Source organism: Gouania willdenowi, chromosome 21 (assembly GCF_900634775.1).
Source record: "Gouania willdenowi chromosome 21, fGouWil2.1, whole genome shotgun sequence".
Classification (NCBI taxonomy): Eukaryota; Metazoa; Chordata; class Actinopteri; order Blenniiformes; family Gobiesocidae; genus Gouania; species Gouania willdenowi.
Window position 1 is genome coordinate 33,918,017 of NC_041064.1, and position 22,715 is coordinate 33,940,731.

General features: G+C 38.0%; 1 protein-coding gene across 15 annotated transcripts in view; it reads left to right on the plus strand.

Moving 5' to 3' along the window:
• Nucleotides 1–22,715, plus strand: part of LOC114454634 (peripheral plasma membrane protein CASK-like) — a 131,961-nt gene that overhangs the window by 93,708 nt on the left and 15,538 nt on the right. For 6 of the 15 annotated variants that reach the window (XM_028435200.1, XM_028435207.1, XM_028435196.1 and 3 more), the window contains 8 exons: nucleotides 2,886–2,963; nucleotides 9,792–9,872; nucleotides 13,761–13,949; nucleotides 14,825–14,903; nucleotides 15,115–15,200; nucleotides 15,964–16,032; nucleotides 17,321–17,389; nucleotides 19,394–19,429. In XM_028435200.1, the coding sequence (XP_028291001.1) occupies nucleotides 2,886–2,963; nucleotides 9,792–9,872; nucleotides 13,761–13,949; nucleotides 14,825–14,903; nucleotides 15,115–15,200; nucleotides 15,964–16,032; nucleotides 17,321–17,389; nucleotides 19,394–19,429 (687 nt within the window). Of the gene's footprint in view, nucleotides 1–2,885; nucleotides 2,964–9,326; nucleotides 9,375–9,791; nucleotides 9,873–13,760; nucleotides 13,950–14,824; nucleotides 14,904–15,114; nucleotides 15,201–15,963; nucleotides 16,033–17,320; nucleotides 17,390–19,393; nucleotides 19,430–22,715 lie in introns of all 15 variants that reach the window. The other 9 variants (XM_028435193.1, XM_028435192.1, XM_028435195.1 and 6 more) reach the window with 3 other exon arrangements.

Consider the following 22,715-nt stretch of genomic DNA (forward strand, 5'->3'; position numbering starts at 1 on the left):
CTTTTGTTTCTCCACTCTCAGGGTCAGCCTATGTCTGTGTAACGACGCCCACACTGGCTCCATTAGTCAGCTGTGATTCCCATCAACAGAGCCCTGCTGTCTGTCACTGAGAGAACAGCTCCTTTCTGTGGGAACATCAACCCTGGAAATAAATGATTCTTTATTGGCAGTGCACAAAAATATACAGATTTGATTTGCTCTCATTGATACACACACACACACACACACACTTCAGACGACAGCTGGTCTGTTGATGAACAATCAGACATAAAGAATTGAATCTTTGTTCTGAATTAGGACTCAGTCACAGCACTTTGTAAAAGTATTTACTCAACTTCTTACTCAAATAAAAGTCGATATGTAAAAAAAATGTTTTACTTTAACAAGGTCTGTTGTAAATACTCTCGACTGATGACAAAAATCTTTGAATATATTTTATCAGTGTTCACAGTGTAGAACAGAGATGGGCAACTATTATTACAGTGTGGGCCACAATAATGGGCTTGTCCAATACGAGGGCATTAGAATAGGATAATAATGACCAATTGGAAAAATAAAAAAGAGCAAAAAAAATTTGTCATTTTGTTTATTATTGAATTAATTTTTGTATTTTTTCATTGTGTTTTATTGTTTTGTGGATTTATTTAATTTTTTCTGTATTTTTTGTTTGTCATTTATAATTTTCTATGTTTTTAGTTTCATTTTGTGTATTTTGGTTTATACTTGTGTTTTTCTGTGTATTATATTTCATTTTGTATATTTGTGTTTTTCTGTGTATTATATTTCATTTTGTTTGGATTTTTGTTGTCATTTTGTAGGTTCTGTCATTTTGTGTTTTTTTTGCCATTTATTTGCCAGTATTTTTGTCGTCTTCTGTGTTTTGGAGTCATTTTGTGTATTTTTGGCCCCAGAGCCATGTCTGGCATAGAATGTCACACTACTCAGTCAGCTCATCTCAGGGACAATATTTTTAGGTTTATGACTCTATACTTTTGCTTTAGTTAAACTATTGATTCATGAGTTACAGTATCATCATCTCATTTCACTTTTCAACTATTTTTGACCAACCAAACCTTGTTTTTAAGGCCTGTAATCCTCTCACACAGAATCATTTGCTTTAAAATATTACCAGATGTAAACAGAGGTGTCGTTAGCTCAGGTATGTAGCCTGTGCTAACAAACGGAGCTTTCATTTAGCATTTAGCAACACTTTTAACAGTGAACTCTTTTGGCCTGTACTACGAAGCTAGATGATTATATCCTGGATTTATCTCCATTAGTGGGCTTCTTCTAACCAAACATTGTCCACCAGACAGAAGCTGTCCTACGAATCTCGATTACAACTTGCTAAATTAAGCGTGTTGATTTCAGCCTGGCTACGTGCACGCTCTTGAGACAGAGGTTAATATTATGCAATTACTATTACAGAAAAACTGGAGAGTAATTTACATCTCAATTGAGAAATAATTATTTAAAAATATGAAGAATTAAAATAAAAAAAACTCTGTTGCTGCAGTTAAAACAGGAAGTAATTAATGCAGGAATTGATGAGTGTTAATGAATAAATTGGTGAGATCATTATAAACAGAGAATAAACAGACACTCTCGTCAGTTTCACTTTCACTTTACCTTGTCTGTGGCTCTGATGCTGCGTTCATGCAGATCAGCCTACATCACAAGGTGGAATATATTTATATTTTATATTATATACAGGACTGAGGCTCTCTGCACTACCCCAGAATACATTCATGAATTAATTAATTTATTTGTCTGAAAGCGCCCGATGCCCGCAGGCTTTATCAGCTGACTTATTTTACTTTATCAGTCCATCAGATAAAAAAACAATATGTTTCCTATAGGATGTCGTCGGTAAATGAAAGGATAAATATTCTCTCTCATGTCAGCGTCACATCAGATCAACACAGAGACGTGTTCACAATGATCGTCCTTTGATTGAACAGGTCGTTTTCTAAGAGAACTGATTGGTCAGGAGGCGGGACTTTTGTACTCGCTCAGATCCGAACCAGAGCAAAACTTGGTCCAGACCAGGCTAGTCGTTCAGCCTAAGTTACCATGGGGATTTAGCTCCGTAAGACGTTAGCGAGCTTCATGGGACAGCACACACTGATTAAATCTGGGAAGTTAGCGCGATAAGGGGTAATCTAGCTTTGTATTACAGGCTCTTTAAGTCCATGAGTGAATAACATCAGTTTGGTTGTTTATTCCTGATTTCACCAAAATGGCTCTTAAACTGTTTTTTTTTTTTTTTTCTATAAACCTAACCTGGCAACGCAGCTTTTCCATCTTCTCTTTTTTAATTACTTTTGTCTCATCTATCATGTTTTGTAAAGTCAATGACAGTAACACAACATTTTTCATTATGCAGTTCCAGGTAGAAAGTAGTAAAATGTCTTCACCAAAGTAAACGCTAAAAAAAGTACATTTAAAAACCTACTTAAGTACAGTAGGGGAGTAGTTTTACTTTCATCAATGCTGACAGGACTTTAATCATTTAAAGGACCGGTTGGCAGATTACAGGACTATAAATAAGGTTAAAAAAAAATTAGTCGATAATAATGGTAATAATAATAACAACTTTTAAAAAAAACCCAATTGTGACAATAATTGTATAATTATAACAATGGAAACATTTAAATTAATGAATGAAACTCTCCCAGCTCTGCTGTTCTGATCCAGGGTCTGTGGTTGGTTTCTATGGTGGGAAAGTTACACCAATGATCCTCTTGGTGGTTTTCACCTCCTGCTGGAGAGCAACTTGGAGAAAAGTTGATGGTTTTAGTTTAATATCATTATTTAATATCTCCTCCTGTGATTGATCAATACTCCTCCTGCTGATTGTCCTGCGGATTTGTTTGTTTTTTCAGCTCTACGATAAGATCAACACCAAGTCGTCTCCACAGATCAGGAACGCTCCCAGTGATGGTGTGCAGAGAGCCAAAGAGGTGAAAACACACTTCACACACACACACACACACACACACACTCAAGCTGTGTTCAAACCGTAAAACAGAAACAGAAAAAAATCTGTTTTTAACTATTTACTTGAGATGATGTGGTCCAATCAAAGTTGAGTGATTTTGACAAGCATATGGTAAATTAATCAGTTAACCTTTATTTAAAAAATCCTTTCTTTTTTCTTCTCCTCACCACCTGTTTTAACATTGAATCAGGCCAAATTTATGACAATAGTAAACAACAGTACATTTATTTAACATAAAACATCTAAAGTGTAGTAAAAACACAAATATGAATATAAATATATTAAATGTGCCATTATATTTATATCATTAAAGTAACATCATACACAAGAACATGACAAATGATCAATTTAACTGTAAACATTCATATAAACGGTATCTTCTGTCTCATCTGGTCAGCCATCTTGCTGTCAGGTGATTTGAAAGCTCTTCGCTGATTGGCTCTGATGGACTAGTTTGCTTCTGCTGTTTAACATCTGTGGAGTTTAACTTTCTGCCACAAAATCAGAAATATTGAACCAGTTTTTACCAGCAGGTGTCAGTGTTTCACCAAAACAGATTTTGGCTTCGCGAAGAGATGATTTCAAATCTCAGCTCATTTTTTGCAAAATGACGAACTCTTCTTGATACTCTTCAGACGTTGATGGAAAATGGACCAATCAAAGGTTAAACAGCTTTGTCTCAGTTTCAAAATAAGAGCTTGAAAAATACCCGAATACGGATCTCCAGTACTGCAGTTTTTGTTTGCTGCTCTTTGTCAGAATTGGTCAGAAAAATGAGCCAATAAAGGTGAATTAGTCAACCAGCGACAGAGTCATGGATGGAGATGGTTCATATCCAATCCTTGTGGCTGACTCTATCCTGGAGAGCAGCATTCCTGCAGGTTTTAGAGGTCTCCTTGCTTCCTGAATCTGTTCAGGATCCATTGTTGGTGAGATAGCTGTTCTCCTCTACACCGTCTCCAGGGTCCTGGATGTATTGGTGTGAGCGTGTTCATCTGCTGACTCCCACTCTCGCTTCCAAGCTGCCGACTGAAACTTGCTTGGAGGTGCCGGTTCTGTAGTTGTGCTTTTTGTCGTAGTCCAGCGGGTGCGGTTCCTGCCAGGGCTGGTAGGTAGTACATGGGGGTGGGTTTTAGACAGCCGGTCACAATCCTGAGGGCACTGTTGATGATGACATCTACCTTCTTGGTGTCTCTGAACGAGTGAAGAGGTGAGATTATTTTTAATCAATCTCAGATGGCCAATCCCCAAACTCCGGGTCCCCGGGGAATCCACCTGAGATCCCATTTCTGACACCGAGTTGTGGCTGAAAAATGAGCCAAGTCATTAAACCCAAGGTTTGTGAAAAGAAAGTCAGAGTCAACACAAGTGTCTTTGAATGAATTTTAGTTTGTTCTAACAACAAAGGAGAGCAGCATCACAGGATATACATTCTAAGAAGAGCTCGGCTAGGACAGTCCTAGACAGGCAAATGTTTACAGAGGATTATACAAAAGTATTACATCATGGAAAACACAGAAACCTTGTACAGAGCTATCTTGCACCTTTCTGGTGCCACTAGCACAAATATCTGCACAAACCTAAATAGGGAAACATGTGAGCATTCCTTGTGTCAGCCTGACATTTAATTGCCTTAAGACCCATACAGTATACCATGAAAGCAAGAAAATATAATTCTCAATGGCCTCCTGCTCCAGGCTGAGCTACAGTACTCAGCCACAGAGAAGACAACGACTTGTGTGGAGATACGGAGAACCTTGGCTGGAATGGATGAAGTCAATTGACTCATTGACCTCCGTCCATCTTGCCCTATGAGTGGCATTTAGCTTTTCTAGAAGTCAGATCCATTCTGCCCTTGAGGTGGCCCTGCTGGTGGCCAAGCAGGAGGTGGTTACACTCTCCATCCTAGCCTGGGATGTATCCTCCACGTAGGATGGTTTTCCTCACTACCCTCAACAGTACGAGGTCTGGGTTGGTGCGTGTGCATCTATTCCATGGTATCTGGGGCTGGGAGACTGGCGGTTGTTCTCTCTGCATCCACTGTGAATTCCTGCCAGCTTGTTTTCAGAAGTTCCATCTTCTGACATGTTTCCCTGTGGCCGGCTGTACCACTGATGGGATTCTGATGAGAGAAGTTCTGTGGTGTGAAAGGAGGAACCTTTCAGAAGATGAAACTATTCTCTCGGGTATTGGACCATGGCTGCAGCAAAGACGAGGTCTTGGTTGGTGAAGATACTACAGCTCTTTAGGTTCAAACTGGAGCTGGGGGTTTGCTTTAGCGGCCCACTCACTCAGGCTCATTCTCTCCTCACAGCCCTGACCTGTTGGGCAAGTATCTTTTAATGTTTTGGCTCATCTTTCTACAAAGACATCAAATATTCTATCTCTAGTAGACTTGTTTCTGATGATCTAGCCAAAGAAATTGAAATAATCAAAGCAATTAAAATCTCCTTTGTATAGCTTTAGTCTCTCCAGAAAACCACATAGTAAGAGCTAGACAGGAGATCAATATGTAGTACTACATATTGAGATTAATATATAAACCATGTTGTCTAATAGAAAAAGACAATATTTTTTTGATCGATATCACTTTTTTTAAAAGCTTATTTTGTACTAAACTAGTTTTAAGAGTTGCCACTTTCCTTATTTTTAATATGCAATGATCGCATTACATGACATTTGGGAGTGTTTAGGCAGAAAAAACAGCAAGTTAGTTGCACCTTGATATAAGTTGATATTATTTAACTATTTAGTGGTGTTTAGGATGTAGTAAAATATTTTTCTAAATGCAATTCACATTTTACAGCTGAAATATTCACATAAGTCACGTGGTAGTCTTGAGTTTGCACACTCAGTTTTTAATGAAAATTAGCTAAAATAGGTGCATTTTCTAGAAAACTACAATAAAAGTTTTGGTATTGACAAAAAAATGCCTGTAGGATCCTTGAGGGAGGCATTTATAACTTTATAACAAGCCTTTCTATGTGCCAAAACACTGTTCAGACACACAGTGTGGTTTTGAATACAGCTTGTAAAGTTAATACTCTCTGTGTGATCAAAGCAACGTGAATGTATGGACCAGCATTTCTCTCACACCTCCGTTCTCCATTCATCTGCTTCTTCTTTCCTCATCTTTAATCTTAATCTTTCATCTATCGCTGCTCTACTTTTTAACAAAGCTGCTCTCAGTGGCTGCAATGTTGGTTCAGACGACGTCAAACTGTGGTGATTTAAGATGCATCCAAACCAGTTTATTCAAAACCAAAGTGGGAGTTACTTACATGGAGTAAGTTGGTTGGAGGTGGTGTATTCTGATGTTTTTTGTATGGAATGTAGAGAGTTTGCTGAGATTATGATCCATGTTGCAGAGTTGGCAACATGCAGATTCAGCCTCTGATTTTTATTTCCCCCAATTCCATTTCACACTTTACCATTTCCCTGTCCTTTCCATGTCAGTTTACACATTTCTGTTTAATCGGCTTTCCCTAAGTAACCAGATGTCATTACAGCCTATTAAGCTTCCCAAGATCATGTCAGACATGCTTAATGCGGTTAATGGAGTTAATTATTGTTGTAAATTATTTATTTATGCACAACAAAAATGCGCTGAAACAAGCACACACTGAGATAACCCCCGATTTACAGTGAAAATAATGCTGGAAATGTGTGATAATGTCCCAGAACTGTATGTAACATAGATATTTCTGTTTCAGAAGGGGAATTCCATCATATTACATCATGTTTTCAACAAAGATTGTCAAATCCGTCTCTCTAAAAATTCCGTCACCCAGTTTACGAAGACAATTTGTGTGTAAATGTGTTTTATTTTCCCAAAATATGCATGCAAGGCTATATTCAGTGTCAGATTGCAATTTACACTTGATTTTGTTTTGTAAAAAAATGTAAATATTTTAAGAGATAATAATAAATTTGCGTTTCAGGACATTAATTTTATTATTTTTGTCTGTTTTCCACAATCAGCCTGTGATTGACTCTGTGTGTATGGGACAGTTTTACACTGATGAATATTGGTGGATGCTACTTACTGTACATCTCAAAAGCTTATCCTCAAATATTCTTTTATTCCCAAATATCCCCTTTAACTGTTTGTTATTATTACATTGTTAATTTTTTATGTTATAGTTATTCTCTTTAAATATACATAAGAGTCTAAAGCTGTTTGTCAGTGTAATGATTTTGCAGGGTTTTTAAAGCCCATTTATTTATTGTCCAACCACAAAACCAAAGCTAAAATTTCACTACGAAGTTGCTTTAAAGTTGGTCTGAAACTTTTCCCCTGATGATAATAAAAGCTTTTGTGCTGTTGTGTGTGAACCTTGTTTCAGTCCAAGTCCTCGGGGACCTCGTTGTTCAGCTCCTTGTTAATAGTAAAAGAGGAGTGTTTGTGTTTGTTTATTAGTGTACGCTGGTGAAATGCAGCGGCTGCACAAAGTGCCGCTGGTTTGTTCTCTCAGCAGTTAAAGAGTGTGAAGTGTGAGGGCGAGCTGTAAATCCCAGAGCCGTTTAGAAAGAGCCGAGCTGGTTTTTCATGATAATTAGCTCAGCTGCGAGTCTGGTTCACCATAGATCAAGTACCGCAGATGTAACGAGAACCGCTTTTTGTGACTCCCCTGAGATGAAAACCTCAGCAATAAACTGAGCTGTGCTTGAAAACACTAACGTTGCATCGTCAAACTCAGGAGTCGCAGGCTTCGATATAAACGGAGCATTTTTAGCCCCGCCCACCACACAACAAGACACGGAGAGCCACAAATCAATCACTAATAATACATTATTAATAAAACAAGGACAGAGAGGTTAAACACCACAGCCTGCATAAGTTTTGTTGCAGGGTCGTGTTTTGCGTATAGTTGCAGAGTCGTGGTTTGCGTATAGTTGCAGAGTCGCGGTTTGCGTATAGTTGCAGGGTCGCGGTTTGCGTATAGTTGCAGAGTCGTGGTTTGCGTATAGTTGCAGGGTCGCGGTTTGCGTATAGTTGCAGAGTCGTGGTTTGCGTATAGTTGCAGAGTCGCGGTTTGCGTATAGTTGCAGGGTCGTGGTTTGCGTATAGTTGCAGGGTCGCTGTTTGCGTATAGTTGCAGAGTCGCGGTTTGAGTATTGTTTTTGAGTTTTGGGCTGTCGAGTCATGCTTTGCATATTGCTGCTGAGTCATGGCTTTTGTATTCTTGCCAAGTTCAGGTTTGCGCATTGTTGCCGAGTCGTGGTTTACATATTATGGCCATACCAGCCTGTCATTGTCCGATTTCGTTGGATCTCGGAAGCTAAGCAGGTCTTGTCCTGGTTAGTAGGTGGATGGGAGACCACCCCAGTGGTATCTGACATTGTGTCCTTGGGCAAGGCATTTTACCCACATTGCCTGGTATGAATGTAGTGTGTGAGTGAGTGGTGGTGGTGGTCGGAGGGGCCGATGGCACACTTTGGCAGCTGTGGCTACAACAGTTGTTTACCACCACTAAATGTGGAGTGAAAGAATAATCCCTTAATTCTGTAAAGCGACTTGGAGTGTCCAAAAAAGCGCCATATAAAATTGATGCATTATTATTATTGTTGCCGAGTCGTGGTTTGATTATAGTTGCAGAGTCGCGGTTTACGTATTGTTGCCGAGTGGTGGCTTGAGTTTTGTCGCTGAGTCATGGTTTTCATCCCTCTATAATCACAGCATTCCATCTTCTCATCTCTTTCCAGCAGTTTAACGTTGTGGTTTGTCTAGTCATGCTTTCATATTGTTGCCGAGTCGTGGCTTGTCAGTTGTTGCAAAATCATGGTTTGCATATTGTCAAGTCATGGTTTGTGTATCATTGCCGAGTCATGGTTTTGCGTATTGTTCTCGAGTTTTGGCTATAGTTTTGTTGCAAAGTCATGGTTTGCGTATTGTTGCCGTGACTTGAGTTTTGTTGCTGAGTCATGCTTTTCATCCCTCTATATCTATCTGCTGATCTCCTTCCAGTAGTTTAACGCTCCACGTCACAAATATCGTCTCAAACTGGTTTCTTCAATGTGACGATGACTCACTGGGACTTGAACCTTTAACACTTCCTTCAAACGTCTATTTCCTCTCTGCGGTGCCTTCATGCTTTCAACTAACCCTGATGAAGTCCTGGAGTTTCATTACTGACGTAGCGCTAATGCTAACACTGCCGTGATCTAATCCTTCCTGTGGGCGGAGCTTCTGCTGTAGACGTCTAACTAACACCACAGTTCTTCTGCTCACCTGAAATCTTGGATTTAAGTGAATCTCGGAGGCGGTTCTGGATGTTCCTGATGTTCACCTGTGTAACATTCTCCCTGTCTTCTCCCAATCAAGAACCCTTTCCAGGACGGAGCAAGTGGCGCGATGAAACATCTGGAATATGTAAGACCTCATCTCACAACATCTGTGTTTCACCATCTAGTGCGTGACACCCTGCAGTCCATGTTGGTGGAAATAGTTCAAACAAAAGGTCTTTACAGGATGGTATAAAGTATTTGTACTCAATTCTTCTCATCCCTTGTTTGACTCCACACACATACACACACCACACACACACACACACACAGTTTGGGGCCTCACCTCCTCAATGCCACATTCACCAGTCAGGCGTAAAATAACTGAGGCTCACATCAAACCCACTCACGTCAAAAAGAGCAGTGGGCGGAGCCTCTTGAGTGGTTCCCAGTTGTGCTCCGACTCATCGGAGCGTTGTTGGTTTCCTCCGCTGCTGCAGGTGAAGGAACGCTGTGCTTTCAAACAGCTTCACACTCTGCTGTGTGTGTGTGTGTGTGTTGTCAGGTACTGGAAGAGATCTCCTGCTACCCAGAGAACCACGAAGCTAAAGAACTACGACGGATTCTGACTCAGCCGCACTTCATGGTGAGTTCAGGGAATGTCCGACGCACAGAGAAGCCACAAGTTCACCTTCACATCAGGAAAAGTACAAATACTTGTGTTACAATGTAGAGACTCACCTTCTTTACTTCAGTAAAAGTAAAAAGTACATGTTGAATATTTTACTTAAGAACAAAAAAAATAACTTTCAACAACTTTATATCACTTGTGGTTTGTCATTTTTATGACTTTTTTTTCAGTAATATTAGTCTCTTTAAGTGTTTATTGAATTTTTTTTGTACCATTCTCCACAAATGTATCATTAAACCTTCTGTTAGGGAATCGTTCATCATTTTAACTACTTATTCAATGTTAGCTCAGGTATGTAGCCTGTGCTACTAATGCTATAATAACGGCATTTATTTAGCATTTCAAACAGAAATGGGCGACTAACAGACACGTGGCCCCTCTAATTTAGTGGGGTCCCCCTAAGGAAAATTAAAAAAAAAGATGCAAAAAACATACAGAAATACACAAAAGGACAAAAACAATACACAAGATGACTACAGAAATACATGGAAGTAACAGATTTGCATTAACAATAACTATAAAACACAAAATGACCTAAAAAAAAAACATGACAAAATAACAAAAATACACACAATGACTCAAAAAGCACAGTAAAGGCAACAACAATACACTGACTCCAAAAACACAAATAGACACTAAAATACACAAAAAGACTCTTAATGACAAAAAAATACACATAATGAGAGAAAAACTAAACAAAATGATGTAAAAAGCACATGTAAAGACAACAACAATACTGTAGATGAAACCAAAAACACAAATAAGGGCTAAAAATAACGTGAAATAAGTGAAATATGTACAAAATTACAACAAAAATACACAAAATAACCAAAAAAGCAAGCGTGAATAGAAATACACTAAATAATTCCAAAAACTCAAATAAGCGCAAGAAATATGCAAAAAGAGAGAAAATCTTCAAGATGACAGCAAAAATACACAAAATGACTCAAAAAGCATGTAAAGACAACAATAGTACGTGAAATGACTCCAAATACACAAATAAATAGTAAATACACAAAGTGAGAGAAAAATAACAAAAAGACAACTAAAAAAATACACAATACGACTGCTAAAATACACAAAAGTAACAGATTTACATGAACAACAACTATAAAACACTAAATGACTCCAAAAACACAAATAATGAAAACAAAAACGGAGCACTAAATCAACCCTTAACTATAGTCTGTCGCCTACTTTGTTTGTTTGTCCGTTTCCTGCTCATTTACTCTACAGTGCATCAGTGTTTCTGTCGTATCTTGTACAGAAAGCGCAGAGTTTAAAGTCGTTTTTACGACATAAAGAGGAGGACATACAGATGTAAGAAGTAGAAGTATTTGTGCAGTTTCCTGACGTCTGTGGTGGAGACAGATCCCAGCTCACATATTGGTGCAGGAGGCCCTTTAACAAACACAGCAGGTGAAGCCTGACACTGACACTTTGTCTTCATCATCTTCATCAGCTTCATCAAACGAACACACAACTCCTACTGAGGATAATCACAGAAATTGTTCAGTCAGTGATAAAAGTGTTACATGAGGTTGAGTTGGAGCAGATTTCATTACAGAACTTGCACACATTTCTGTTTCCATTTCATCCACTTTCTCTAATCTAGGTCTTCTCCACCTTGGGGTTTTGAGACACTGATGCCTTCAAGAAACTAGGAATAGTTTTGGAACAATTTGAGCCCATTTTTGCCCTTTTTTTACCCTTTTTTCTGCAACTACACCAAACTTACCATATTTGGTATTTCGTCACTTTTTCTTGCCATATTTTTGCTCCTTTTAATGCATTTTTGCAACATTACTCCCATTTCTGACACTTCTCCATCTAATTTTAGTACCTTTTCTGCACATTTTCAGCACTTGTAAATAATTTCCACCACTTTTCACACCTAATGTCACACATGTTGATCCATTATTGTCACTTTTAACCTCTTTTCACTATATTTCATGCTTATTTTGACAATTTAGCCACATTCACCTTTTGTCATGACCATTATTGTCCAGTCTAAACTAAATATTCCTACTTTTTAGACTTTTTAAATTATATTATCTGAACCCCGCCCCCCCCATTTCTGCCACTTTTAAGCCAATATTGACATTTTGAACGATTTTTACCACTTTTTCAGTCCAGATTTTTTGTAATTTGCTACTTTTAACGAATTTCTGTGCGTTTTAAAATCCCATAAATATTAGTAACTTCCTGGATAACAGTGGATATTATTCAGATAAATAAATAAATGTGGTTATCACAGATTCATAGAACAATGGACCATCATTTTGCTGACTTTATGGATGGACCCCAAAAATCTCTCCCCTTTATTCCCCCTTATAGATGGTCCTGTCTCCACATGACTGTTCTTCAATGTTCATGTCTGTGTTCAACCACCTTCAGCTACAGTGGGGGTCCCTGAGCTCTGGGACCTTTATTTTGGTGGTCGCGGGCTGTAAAGGTTTAGAACCACTGGTTTAATCAGACTATTAAACTTAATGAAATTGTGCCAAACATAAACGTGCTAAATACGATTTAATAGAGTTCACTATTGTTGTTTTTGTTATATTTTTACACAACAGAAATGTGCTGATTTAACATTAGATTTGACCTTGTTCTCCTACACTCGTGATCAAAAAGATTATTTTCAAGGTCAACACTGGTTAATCTTTCAAAGATAAAAAAAATAATGATGATAAATAGAAGAATTGCCCAGCTTGTAGCTTGTTTAAGTCGACGTGGGAAAAAACATTGAATTGAGTAAATCAGTAGGTTTATGAGTTCTATTATGAATGAAGTAGAACAAATTGGGATTTGTAAAGAGGGATTATGGATTAGGACGGACATGTATTTGACAATGTCGGGGTAGAAAGAGTTGAAACGTTATAATCAAGTGATGTTTGTTTAGATTTGAAAGAGTCTGACCTGGAGGATTTCATCCAATCACAGAGGACCTGCTGTGCTGTTTATCCATCATAGTGATGGTTCCCATCAATGATCTATAACCTGTGTGTGTGTGTGAGTCGCATGATCAGCATTCATGTTATTGATCAATCTGAGCATTAATACAGGACAGAACAAAGGCGTTTAGTTAGGTTGTGGTCATGTTTTATCTTTTTTGTTGTTGTTTTGTTGTCATTGTCAATTTTTCTGCATTTTTAGTGTCATTTTGTGTATTTTAATTTTTATTGTATTTATTATTCTCTCATTTTGTGTACTTTTGTTGTCATTGTGTTCATTGTTTTCTCAATTTGTTTTTTTGTTGTTTTGTGTATTTTTTTGAATTATTCTGTGTGTTTTTGTTGCTGTTTTGTATATTTTTGGAATAATTTTGTGTTTTTGTCATCATTGAATATATTATTCTCCCATTTTGTTTGCTTTTGTTGTTTTGTGTTTGTTTACTCATTGTGTTTGTGTATTTATTGGTCATCTTGTTTGGAGTAATTTTGTGTATTTTTGTTGTCTTTTGTGTATTTTTGTTGTGGATTTGTAATTTATTCTATCATTTTGTGTGTGTTTTGTTGTTTTGTGTAGTTGAGTAATACTTTTGTGTGTTTTTGTGATCATATTGTATATAATTCTTTAATTTTTTGTGTTTTTGCTGTTTTCTGTGTTATAAGTAATTTTGTGTATTTTTGTTGTTTTTTATATTTTTCTGTTATTTTTGTCTACTTTAAAGTCATCTTGTGGGTTTTTGGACTCATTTTGTGTTTCCTTTTTGTGTCTTTGCTGTTGTTTCATGTCTTTTTCTGTCATTTTGTGTGTTTTTGTATTTCATGTTGTGCGTTTATTCATTGAAGGTTTTTTTTCTCACACTCGTGTCTCCTTCTCCTTTTCGTCCAATCACAGGCTTTGTTACAAGCCCACGACGTGGTGGCCCATGAGGTCTACAGTGATGCGGCTCTGCGTGTCACGCCTCCTCCTTTGTCTCCGTACCTGAACGGAGATTCTCCGGACAGCGTCAACGGAGACGTGGACCTGGAAAACGTCACCAGAGTCCGACTGGTTCAGTTCCAGAAGAACACGGACGAGCCCATGGTACGCTGAGGCTCAGATTTTACCAGAAGAAGAAGAAAAACATTGAAAAACTTTCAAATTAGCAGGAATATCTTCACATTTGAAAATATATAAAATAATGAAAAATAATCAGAAAAAAAACGTGGAATTTTTCTTCAATAAAGTGAAGATATTTTTTCAAAGTAAAGAGCTGTTTAGAAAATTAGTTTATCATCTTTTTTTTATAAAGTGACAGTATTTTCAAAGTAATAAGACATACTTTCAAAGTAAAGGTAGTATATATTCAGAGTAATGTGAGGATTATTTGAAACTAAACTTTCAGAAGAATTTCTTTTTCAAAGTAATGTAGGGAAAAATATCTATTTCATAATAAGATTATCTTTTTATAGTTTTAAATAGATTAATTCAGTACCAATAATCTAATATGTAGTCAATTGGAAATCTTGATAATTTATATTTTACATTCTTTAATTTTTTATTCTAATTTTATTTTAATTGTTTTGATTTCATTCCTGGGAATATTTTGTTAAAATAATTACCTATTTGCTTCAAATAAAGTGATAATATTTTTAAGGTACCGGCACTGTATTTTATTTATTTGATTTTATTTATTGGTTTATTTAACAGTGTACAATAATATCAATACTGAAAATATACCCGATTTTGCCAAAAGGCTATTTTTCATCTGCAGTTCCTGGACAGAATGTTCAATTGTCTCCCTAAAAGAATACAGGAAATGTACAGTCAAATACACAGTGAAAGTGCAATTACTGTACATAACATATAACAGTATTTTCCAGACTGTACGTTGTAACTTTTTCATTTTAAATCCAGTAAGCAACATGAGACGGTGTTTATCTGTGTTTATCTGATGGCATTTAATTTCTTCCTGACAGGGAATCACACTGAAGATGAACGACTCCAACCACTGCATTGTGGCCAGGATAATGCACGGAGGGATGATCCACAGACAAGGTGCTGTTTTCAAAATAAAAACCCTACACACGCACCGTACACACAGCATAACATTATGAACATAAATCAGTTATAATAGATGATTGTAATCCAAACATTAACACCCACTCCCTCAGAACCTCTGAACAGAAAGTCAAAAAAGTCCAAAGTATCTTGAGTTCATATAAAAATGAGATGAAATGAATGTTTCTGTTGTTTCTCGTCTCATCAGGAACGTTGCACGTCGGAGATGAAATCCGGGAGATAAACAGCATCAGCGTCGCTAACCAGACAGTGGAGCAGCTGCAGAGGATGCTGGTGAGACGTGCACGTAGCAACACGAGCACACACTCCTAAAATATGAACGTTAAAGCTGCTGGAGATGATGATGATGATTGTTGTATGACATAAAGACGTAATGTAGACCTCACAGATCAATACATTAAAGATTAAAGATCCAAGAAAAAAAAGATTTAAAAGGTTGAAATTGTTGCTCAGAGTTTGTAAACACTGGGTTTATTGACGAGGTTGGAAAAATTTGGCACATTGCATTGTGGGATGTGGAGTCCTGTAGAGCATGGGTTATCAACCATGGAGCTAGGACCCCGTTTGAGGTCGCCACTGCTCTAAATGGATGCATAGAAGTGTTTTTACTTCATTATTACTGTAATTTCTTGCCTCCAAGAAATCTGCCAAAGTGACTTTCCAACACATTTCTGGGGTTGGGAAGTAGATTGCGATAAAAATATGGCGAATGTTTCTTTTGGGATTTACGCTGAAAGCCAAAACAGAATTTCCTGCATAGTGAGGTGAACCCAAACCCTAACCCTTCTATGCATTCATCTACTGGACTATACTCCCACAATGCACTGCACAAAAGTTCAACCTTTTACGTCTTTTTGCCGAGCAAATGATTTTGCATTTATTGATCTATGAGGACCACACTGTCTTTTTCTGATTAAAGCCTTAAAGACGTTAAACAGGAGATAAAAATCATTTCAATGAACCAAAGGATGAACATATATTATATTAAAGCATCTGGCTGGGTTATGTGTGTGTGTGTGTGTGTGTGTGTCCACAGAGGGAAATGCGTGGCAGCATCACCTTTAAAATCGTGCCCAGTTATCGGAGTCAGGGGTCATCGATGGAGGTAATGATCGTTTTTCTTTCTCTTCTCTGAGCTGCTGATCTGGATACTAACAGCTCGCCTGGTCACTCATCGTGTGTGTGTGTGTGTGTGCGTGCGCAGGAGTGTGTGTGTGTGTGTTTTGTTGGATCAGATCATAAGCACACCAATTTTACAACCAAGATAACGGAACACTTTACACTTTTACTCCCTCTTCAGGAATGAGCAGCGTAACACCCCTCTGTGTGACACACCCCCCCCCCCCCCCCCCCCCCCCCACACACACACACACACACACGCACACTATGCTATGTCACTATGGTGACGCACGTGTCGTCATAATGACTCAAACACCCTGATGGAGCAACACTGCGTCCTCTCGTCGTTCTCTTTCCTCCTTAAAAGCAGGAAAAATTCCAAACCTTGGTCATATTGATCACTTGGACTAGTAGGTGTTACACTTTAACTAGTCATCATGTTATCTTGTGACTGGGACCCGTCCAGACAGATTGCCGTCACCTAAAGTGTGTTTTTATTGTATTATTAATAATATTCTGGTTAATGGGAGCCTCATAAGTTTATATGTCTGATATAAATTGTATACATCACATCTATAAAGTGTTCTGTATATATTTATATTCATATGGACCAAAGATGATAACTTCTATCACAGCAGAGCTACTAAAATGTAATTATCTCATCTATGGGCCACGTGATGTCATCATTAGAATAATGAGTAATTTGAACAATAACACAGAGAAGATGAAAAGGGTTCTGTGTTTTCCTTTACTTTGTATAATTGGTATATTTTTGTGGTTTTCTTTAGTTTTATGTGTTTTTGGAGGTAATTTGTATGTTCTTCTGTTATTTTTGTCCTCTTTTTGTGTATTATTCAGTCTTTTTGTGTATTTTTCTGTCATTTTGTGTGTTTTTTTAAAGTCATTTTGTGTATTTTTCTGTCATGCTTTGTGTTTTTGGAGTCATTTTGTAAATTGTGTAATTTTTTTTGTCATCTTTGTGATTTTTCTGTCGTTTTGTATATTCTTCTGTTATTTTTGTCCTGTCCTTGTGTATTTTTTATCATTTTGTGTGTTTTTGGAATCCTTTTCTATACTTCGGGGGCTACACAAAATTAGGCCGAGGGCTGCGTGCGACCCTGCATATGTCTGACTCCACCCGCCCTCCTGTACCGCTATATACTGTACACCCCCTGATGATCAGTTTTATAGTATCTTCTGTATCTCCTTCACAGGTCTCTGAATGGTGTGTGTGTGTGTGTGTGTGTGCTGCTGACCTGTGTGTCTTATTTCAGAAAGACTCCCCATCCGTCTCCAGGCAGTCTCCGGCCAATGGCCACTGCAGCATTAACAGTTCTATCTTGGTAAGAAGTCGTCTTTTAGAAGCGTCCGACACGACAAAACAGCCGAGGAATCCAACTGATCACTCAGCGTCATTTTGTGTCAACGTTTCTCGTTTTATGTATTTGTATTTTTTTTTTCCATATTTTGTGAGTTGAGATCGTCTCGAGTCGATGAGTCGTGTTGAAGAATGCTCCGCCCCCTCCCCCTCACACACCCACCCACACACACATTCATGTCCTTATTTACGTGTCCGATATCTCAGGTAACAAATTGGTGTGCCTCCTAAAGCTGTGGCTCCTGATGGTGGAAACTTAAGATACTCACAGGTTACTTTATGAGGTATTATTGACTGGTAGTGACTGCCCCCTACTGACAGACAGAGGTAGTGACTGCCCCCTACAGACAGACAGAGGTAGTGACTGCCCCCTACAGACAGACAGTGGTAGTGACTGCCCCCTACAGACAGACAGTGGTAGTGACTGCCCCCTACAGACAGACAGAGGTAGTGACTGCCCCCTACAGACAGACAGAGGTAGTGACTGCCCCCTACAGACAGACAGAGGTAGTGACTGCCCCCTACTGACAGACAGTGGTAGTGACTGCCCCCTACAGACAGACAGAGGTAGTGACTGCCCCCTACTGACAGACAGAGGTAGTGACTGCCCCCTACAGACAGACAGTGGTAGTGACTGCCCCCTACAGACAGACAGAGGTAGTGACTGCCCCCTACAGACAGAGGTAGTGACTGCCCCCTACTGACAGACAGTGGTAGTGACTGCCCCCTACAGACAGACAGAGGTAGTGACTGACCCTACAGACAGACAGAGGTAGTGACTGCCCCCTACAGACAGACAGTGGTAGTGACTGCCCCCTACTGACAGACAGTGGTAGTGACTGCCCCCTACAGACAGACAGTGGTAGTGACTGTTGAGAAAACACACCAAAAAAACTTTATTTTCTGAGAAAATTTTGATTTCTTGTCATTATTTTGCTAAATATGTTAGTTGAAGTCGTAAAGAAAGAACTTCATGCTTCAAATAACAGTGTCAGATGTTTCAGAACGCTAAACTTTAGCTGTGTTTTAAATGTCACACTCCCTACTATACACTACAAACTCAATGAGTTTATAATGTCTACTCTATACTATAAGTATAAATAGGATGGTGAGCGTTCCCACTGACATACTTCCAAGTTTCCCAAGATGCGTATGGAATCTACAACAACAAAAACCTGAAGCACACTGAGGATAAATATCTCCGTTGATTTTGCATCTTTCTGAAACTTCTGAAAACATTTGAAGTGAGAAAGTGACCAAATAGAATATCAACATGGAACTTAAACTCTGGAATTTGGGGAATACTCAAGAGTATAAACATTTGCTGGGAATTATTTATTGGAATTACCTGGAAATTGGGATTAATTTTAAATCACTGCATTATATATCATATATTAATAGTTGAAAACTTTCCATGGAAATTCATGGGAAATTTTCACATTTAAAAGTTTTCCCTAAACAGGGACTTTAATTATAGTTGGGAAAATCTATTTTAGCATCATATAAAATATCTGCATCAGTTATTTAAAATTTACTCCCAATTTCCTCATAATTCCAATAAATAATTTCAATAAATAATTCTCATGAAAAGTTTATATTGTTGAATATTCAGAAAATTCCTGAAATTTAGTTCCTGTGGAAATTTGAGGGATATTTAATAAGAAATAGTCCTCCCTGATTTTTCATTGATCATGTGATCAGTTCTACTGACCCCCACACTGACAGTATCAGGGTGTGCCTCATAAAGTGTCCTGTGAGGGCGTGTCCTGTGAGGGCGTGGCCTGTGAGGGCGTGGCTTGTTTGCTGCTTTGCTTGCTTGTTGCAAATCTGCTTTAACACATGACACGACTTCTCTTTCTGTTTTTCACTGATTTACTTCAAAATGTGTTGTTTGTTTTTTTCTGTCAACGTTCGAGAGTCTGACCTTTAACCTTTAACTCTTTCTGTCACCAATGGTCGACCCCAACAGGACCTGCCGTCCACCATCCAGCCCAAAGGACGACAGGTAATAACACACACACACACACACACACACACACATATACTGTGTTCCATGTTTCCTTTCACTCAGGCATTTAAGATGTTTTTGATTAGTCAGAGTTTGAGATTCTTGCCAGGGGGGCAAAATAAAAAATAGAACTAAATATATAGAATGTAAATAAATAAATACAGCAGCATTTCACAAGCGTTCTCACATTTAAAGCGACACCATGTCTTACTGAATCCATGTCTCAGGATCTTCCTCAGATATTCAAAAATCCAATGAATCCCAGTATTTAGTCCAAAACACAGTAAAACTGCTGTAAAACAAATAAAATGTATCCGCCCTCTGTGAGGCTGACCCTGTCATTAAAAATCCTCATTTTTAGATTAATGTTGTAAATTCCTGATAAAATCAGGCCGACAAACGCTTTCTGCTTCATTTTTGCTTCTTCACCATTTACATGGTGAAGAAGAATTGCACAACAGAAGAACCAAGTCACATGACTCAAGCGCCAAAAAGTGACTTGTATTTTTAAACGAACAACAAATGAATTAATATATATATTGTGCAGTCACTTTGTTTTATGGCACTTAAAATATTTGTATACTATGTACATTATATTAAGAACTCTATTTTTTCAAATAAATTTGGGAAAACTGTAATAAACCACTTGGGGGGGCAATGCCCCCTCTGCCCCCGCAAAATGTGCATCTGATGTGAGGTTGAAAAGGTTTGTGAAATGGAGAAAAAAAAGCTCAAGTTGTAGTAATGGATAATTCTAAGTGGAGGTTAAGAGACGCCAATAGACAAATGTTAGAGCCAGTGAAAAAGAAATATGAAAATAAAATCTAAATTCTGACCTCAGTTTTTTACATTTAATCTTTGATTTCTGCCTTTTTCTTAGCATTTCTAACTTAATCCTAGAATCTAAACTTTGTTTTAAATTTTCCCATTTGTTCATCAGCTCTAACCCTCATTTATTGTGAATAATTGTCCTAAATTAACATCTAAAAAGTCCTAAAGCTTGTGTGAGAAAATGTGATGAAAGTGTGTGAAATCTTCATTTGTTCTTTTGAAGCAGTTTGAGATGAAGTGACTGATTAAAGTATTTGTACGACACTGTAAACACTAAACTGTCTCCTTCACTTCCTGCTTTAAAACTGTGTGTATCCATGGTAACCACCACAGCACAGGCATTGGTTCACTTCCACAAAGGTCAAAGTTCACCTCATTGCCAATCCCAAGCTAACACTCCTCAACCAATCAGTATCCAACATAACACGACACACGAATTATCATCTGCTACTAATTGTATGGATGGATGAATTACTTTAAAATACAAAATTAATTAATTAATACATTTAAATTACCAAAATAAATTATAATGAAATATATTCTTAATTGCATTAAAACCATAAATTATAAATAAAAGATTATTTATCTACACACAGAAATAAAATATATAAAATTATTAGACACAAAATAGTTGTGAATAATGGTGAAAATCATATAATAATAAAGCAATAAAACTGTTACTTTATTAGTTTAAATAAAGATCGTTAATAGTTTAACATCAATCCTCATAGAAAGTCAATAATCAAAAGATTAGTTAGAATTTTTGGAAACATGTAAAATATTTTAGTTAACAATTTAATATTCAGAAATTCAACAGAGACATTAAAGATTTTTACAGAATAAAATGGATATTTAGCTTCATAAATAGAACACCATTATTATAATGTATTTTATTATTGTTATTAGTTTTTTATTTATGTAGTTATACATTTGCAGACGAATTCACAGTCACCCATTCACTCCTATGATCAAATGAGAGACTGTGGAGTATAAATTAAATATATTTTAAATTTTTAAATCAAGATTAATTCATTTAATGCAAAAAAAAAATTAAATCATTGTTTTACCTAAATTTTTTCTTTCACTTATATATGGTCATTTAAATTGAAATTGAAAAAATACCTCTTAGAGAATCAAAATGTTTCTTCTAATTTAGTATAAATAAATACAGAAGTGTGTATGACACTGAATGACTAAATTAGGAATTGTATTCTAACTAACTAATGCTTTCATAAAAATTAATAGTTTTAGAATATCAATCAAACAATCTAACTGAATGCATCTGCCGCACGAAACGTTTCGCAGGATCAGAAAATGTCCTCATTCGCTTCATATGCGCTTTTGAAGCGAAGCCCCGCCCACCAGCAGCACATCCAACTTGGTGAGTTTCACTGCCTGCTGAAGCGAGTAGCTGCGCTCCTTTTTCTCCTCTCACAAACATAAACCAGCAGTGAAAAAAAGCCAGTGTGATTAGCGGCTAATGCTATCCTAACTCAGTGCTACAGAGAACTTTTTCTGCTACTACCACCTCCTCGCTGATTCTCCTCCACACCTGATCCTTCCTAGTCTGGTCCTTGTTATAAAGGCCGTGTCATACAGCTCCAGGTGGTCACACACAGCTTCTACTCCATGGTTGAATGGGTGAACGACGCCTGACGTCATCGTCAACAAAAACGCTGATTGGCTTTCGTCATACGAAACAGTCGCTGGAGTTCAATATTTTCAACTCTTGAGAATATGAGGAAAAATTGGGAGCGCTCTCGCACGGCCAACGCTCTTGATGCGCGGATCGGACCGCACCGCTGCATCTGAGATGCATCCATTGACTTTGTATGTAATCTGGTCGTGACGCATTCAGTGTGAACGCAGCATAAGGGAGAGCCCAGCCACCCTACAGAGGAAACTCATTTTGGCCACTTGTACCTGCGATCTTGTTCTTTCGGTCATGACCCAAAACTCATGACCTTAGGTGAGGGTAGGAACATTGATCAACCTGTAAATCAAGAGCTTTGCCTTTTGGCTCATTTCCCTCTTCACCACGACAGATCAGTGCAGACGCCGCATCAATCCACCTGTCAATCTCTCGCTCCATCCTTCCCTCACTCGTGAACAACACCCCGAGGTACTTGAACTCCTCCACTTTGGGCAGGACCTCATCCCCTACCCAGAGAAGGCACTCCACCTTATTCCAGTCGAGAACCATGGACTCATATTTAGAGGTGCTGATTCTCATCACAGCAGCTTCACATTCGGCCGCGAACCAATCCAGTGAGAGCTGAAGGTCACGGCTTGATGGAGCCAACAGGACCACATCGTCTGCAAAAAGCAGTGATGCAAACCGGACCCCCTCAACTCACTGGCTACGCCTAGAAATTATGTTTATAAAAGTTCTGAACAGAATCCGTGACAAAGGGCAGCCCTAGCGGAGTCCAACCCTCACTGGAAACCAGTT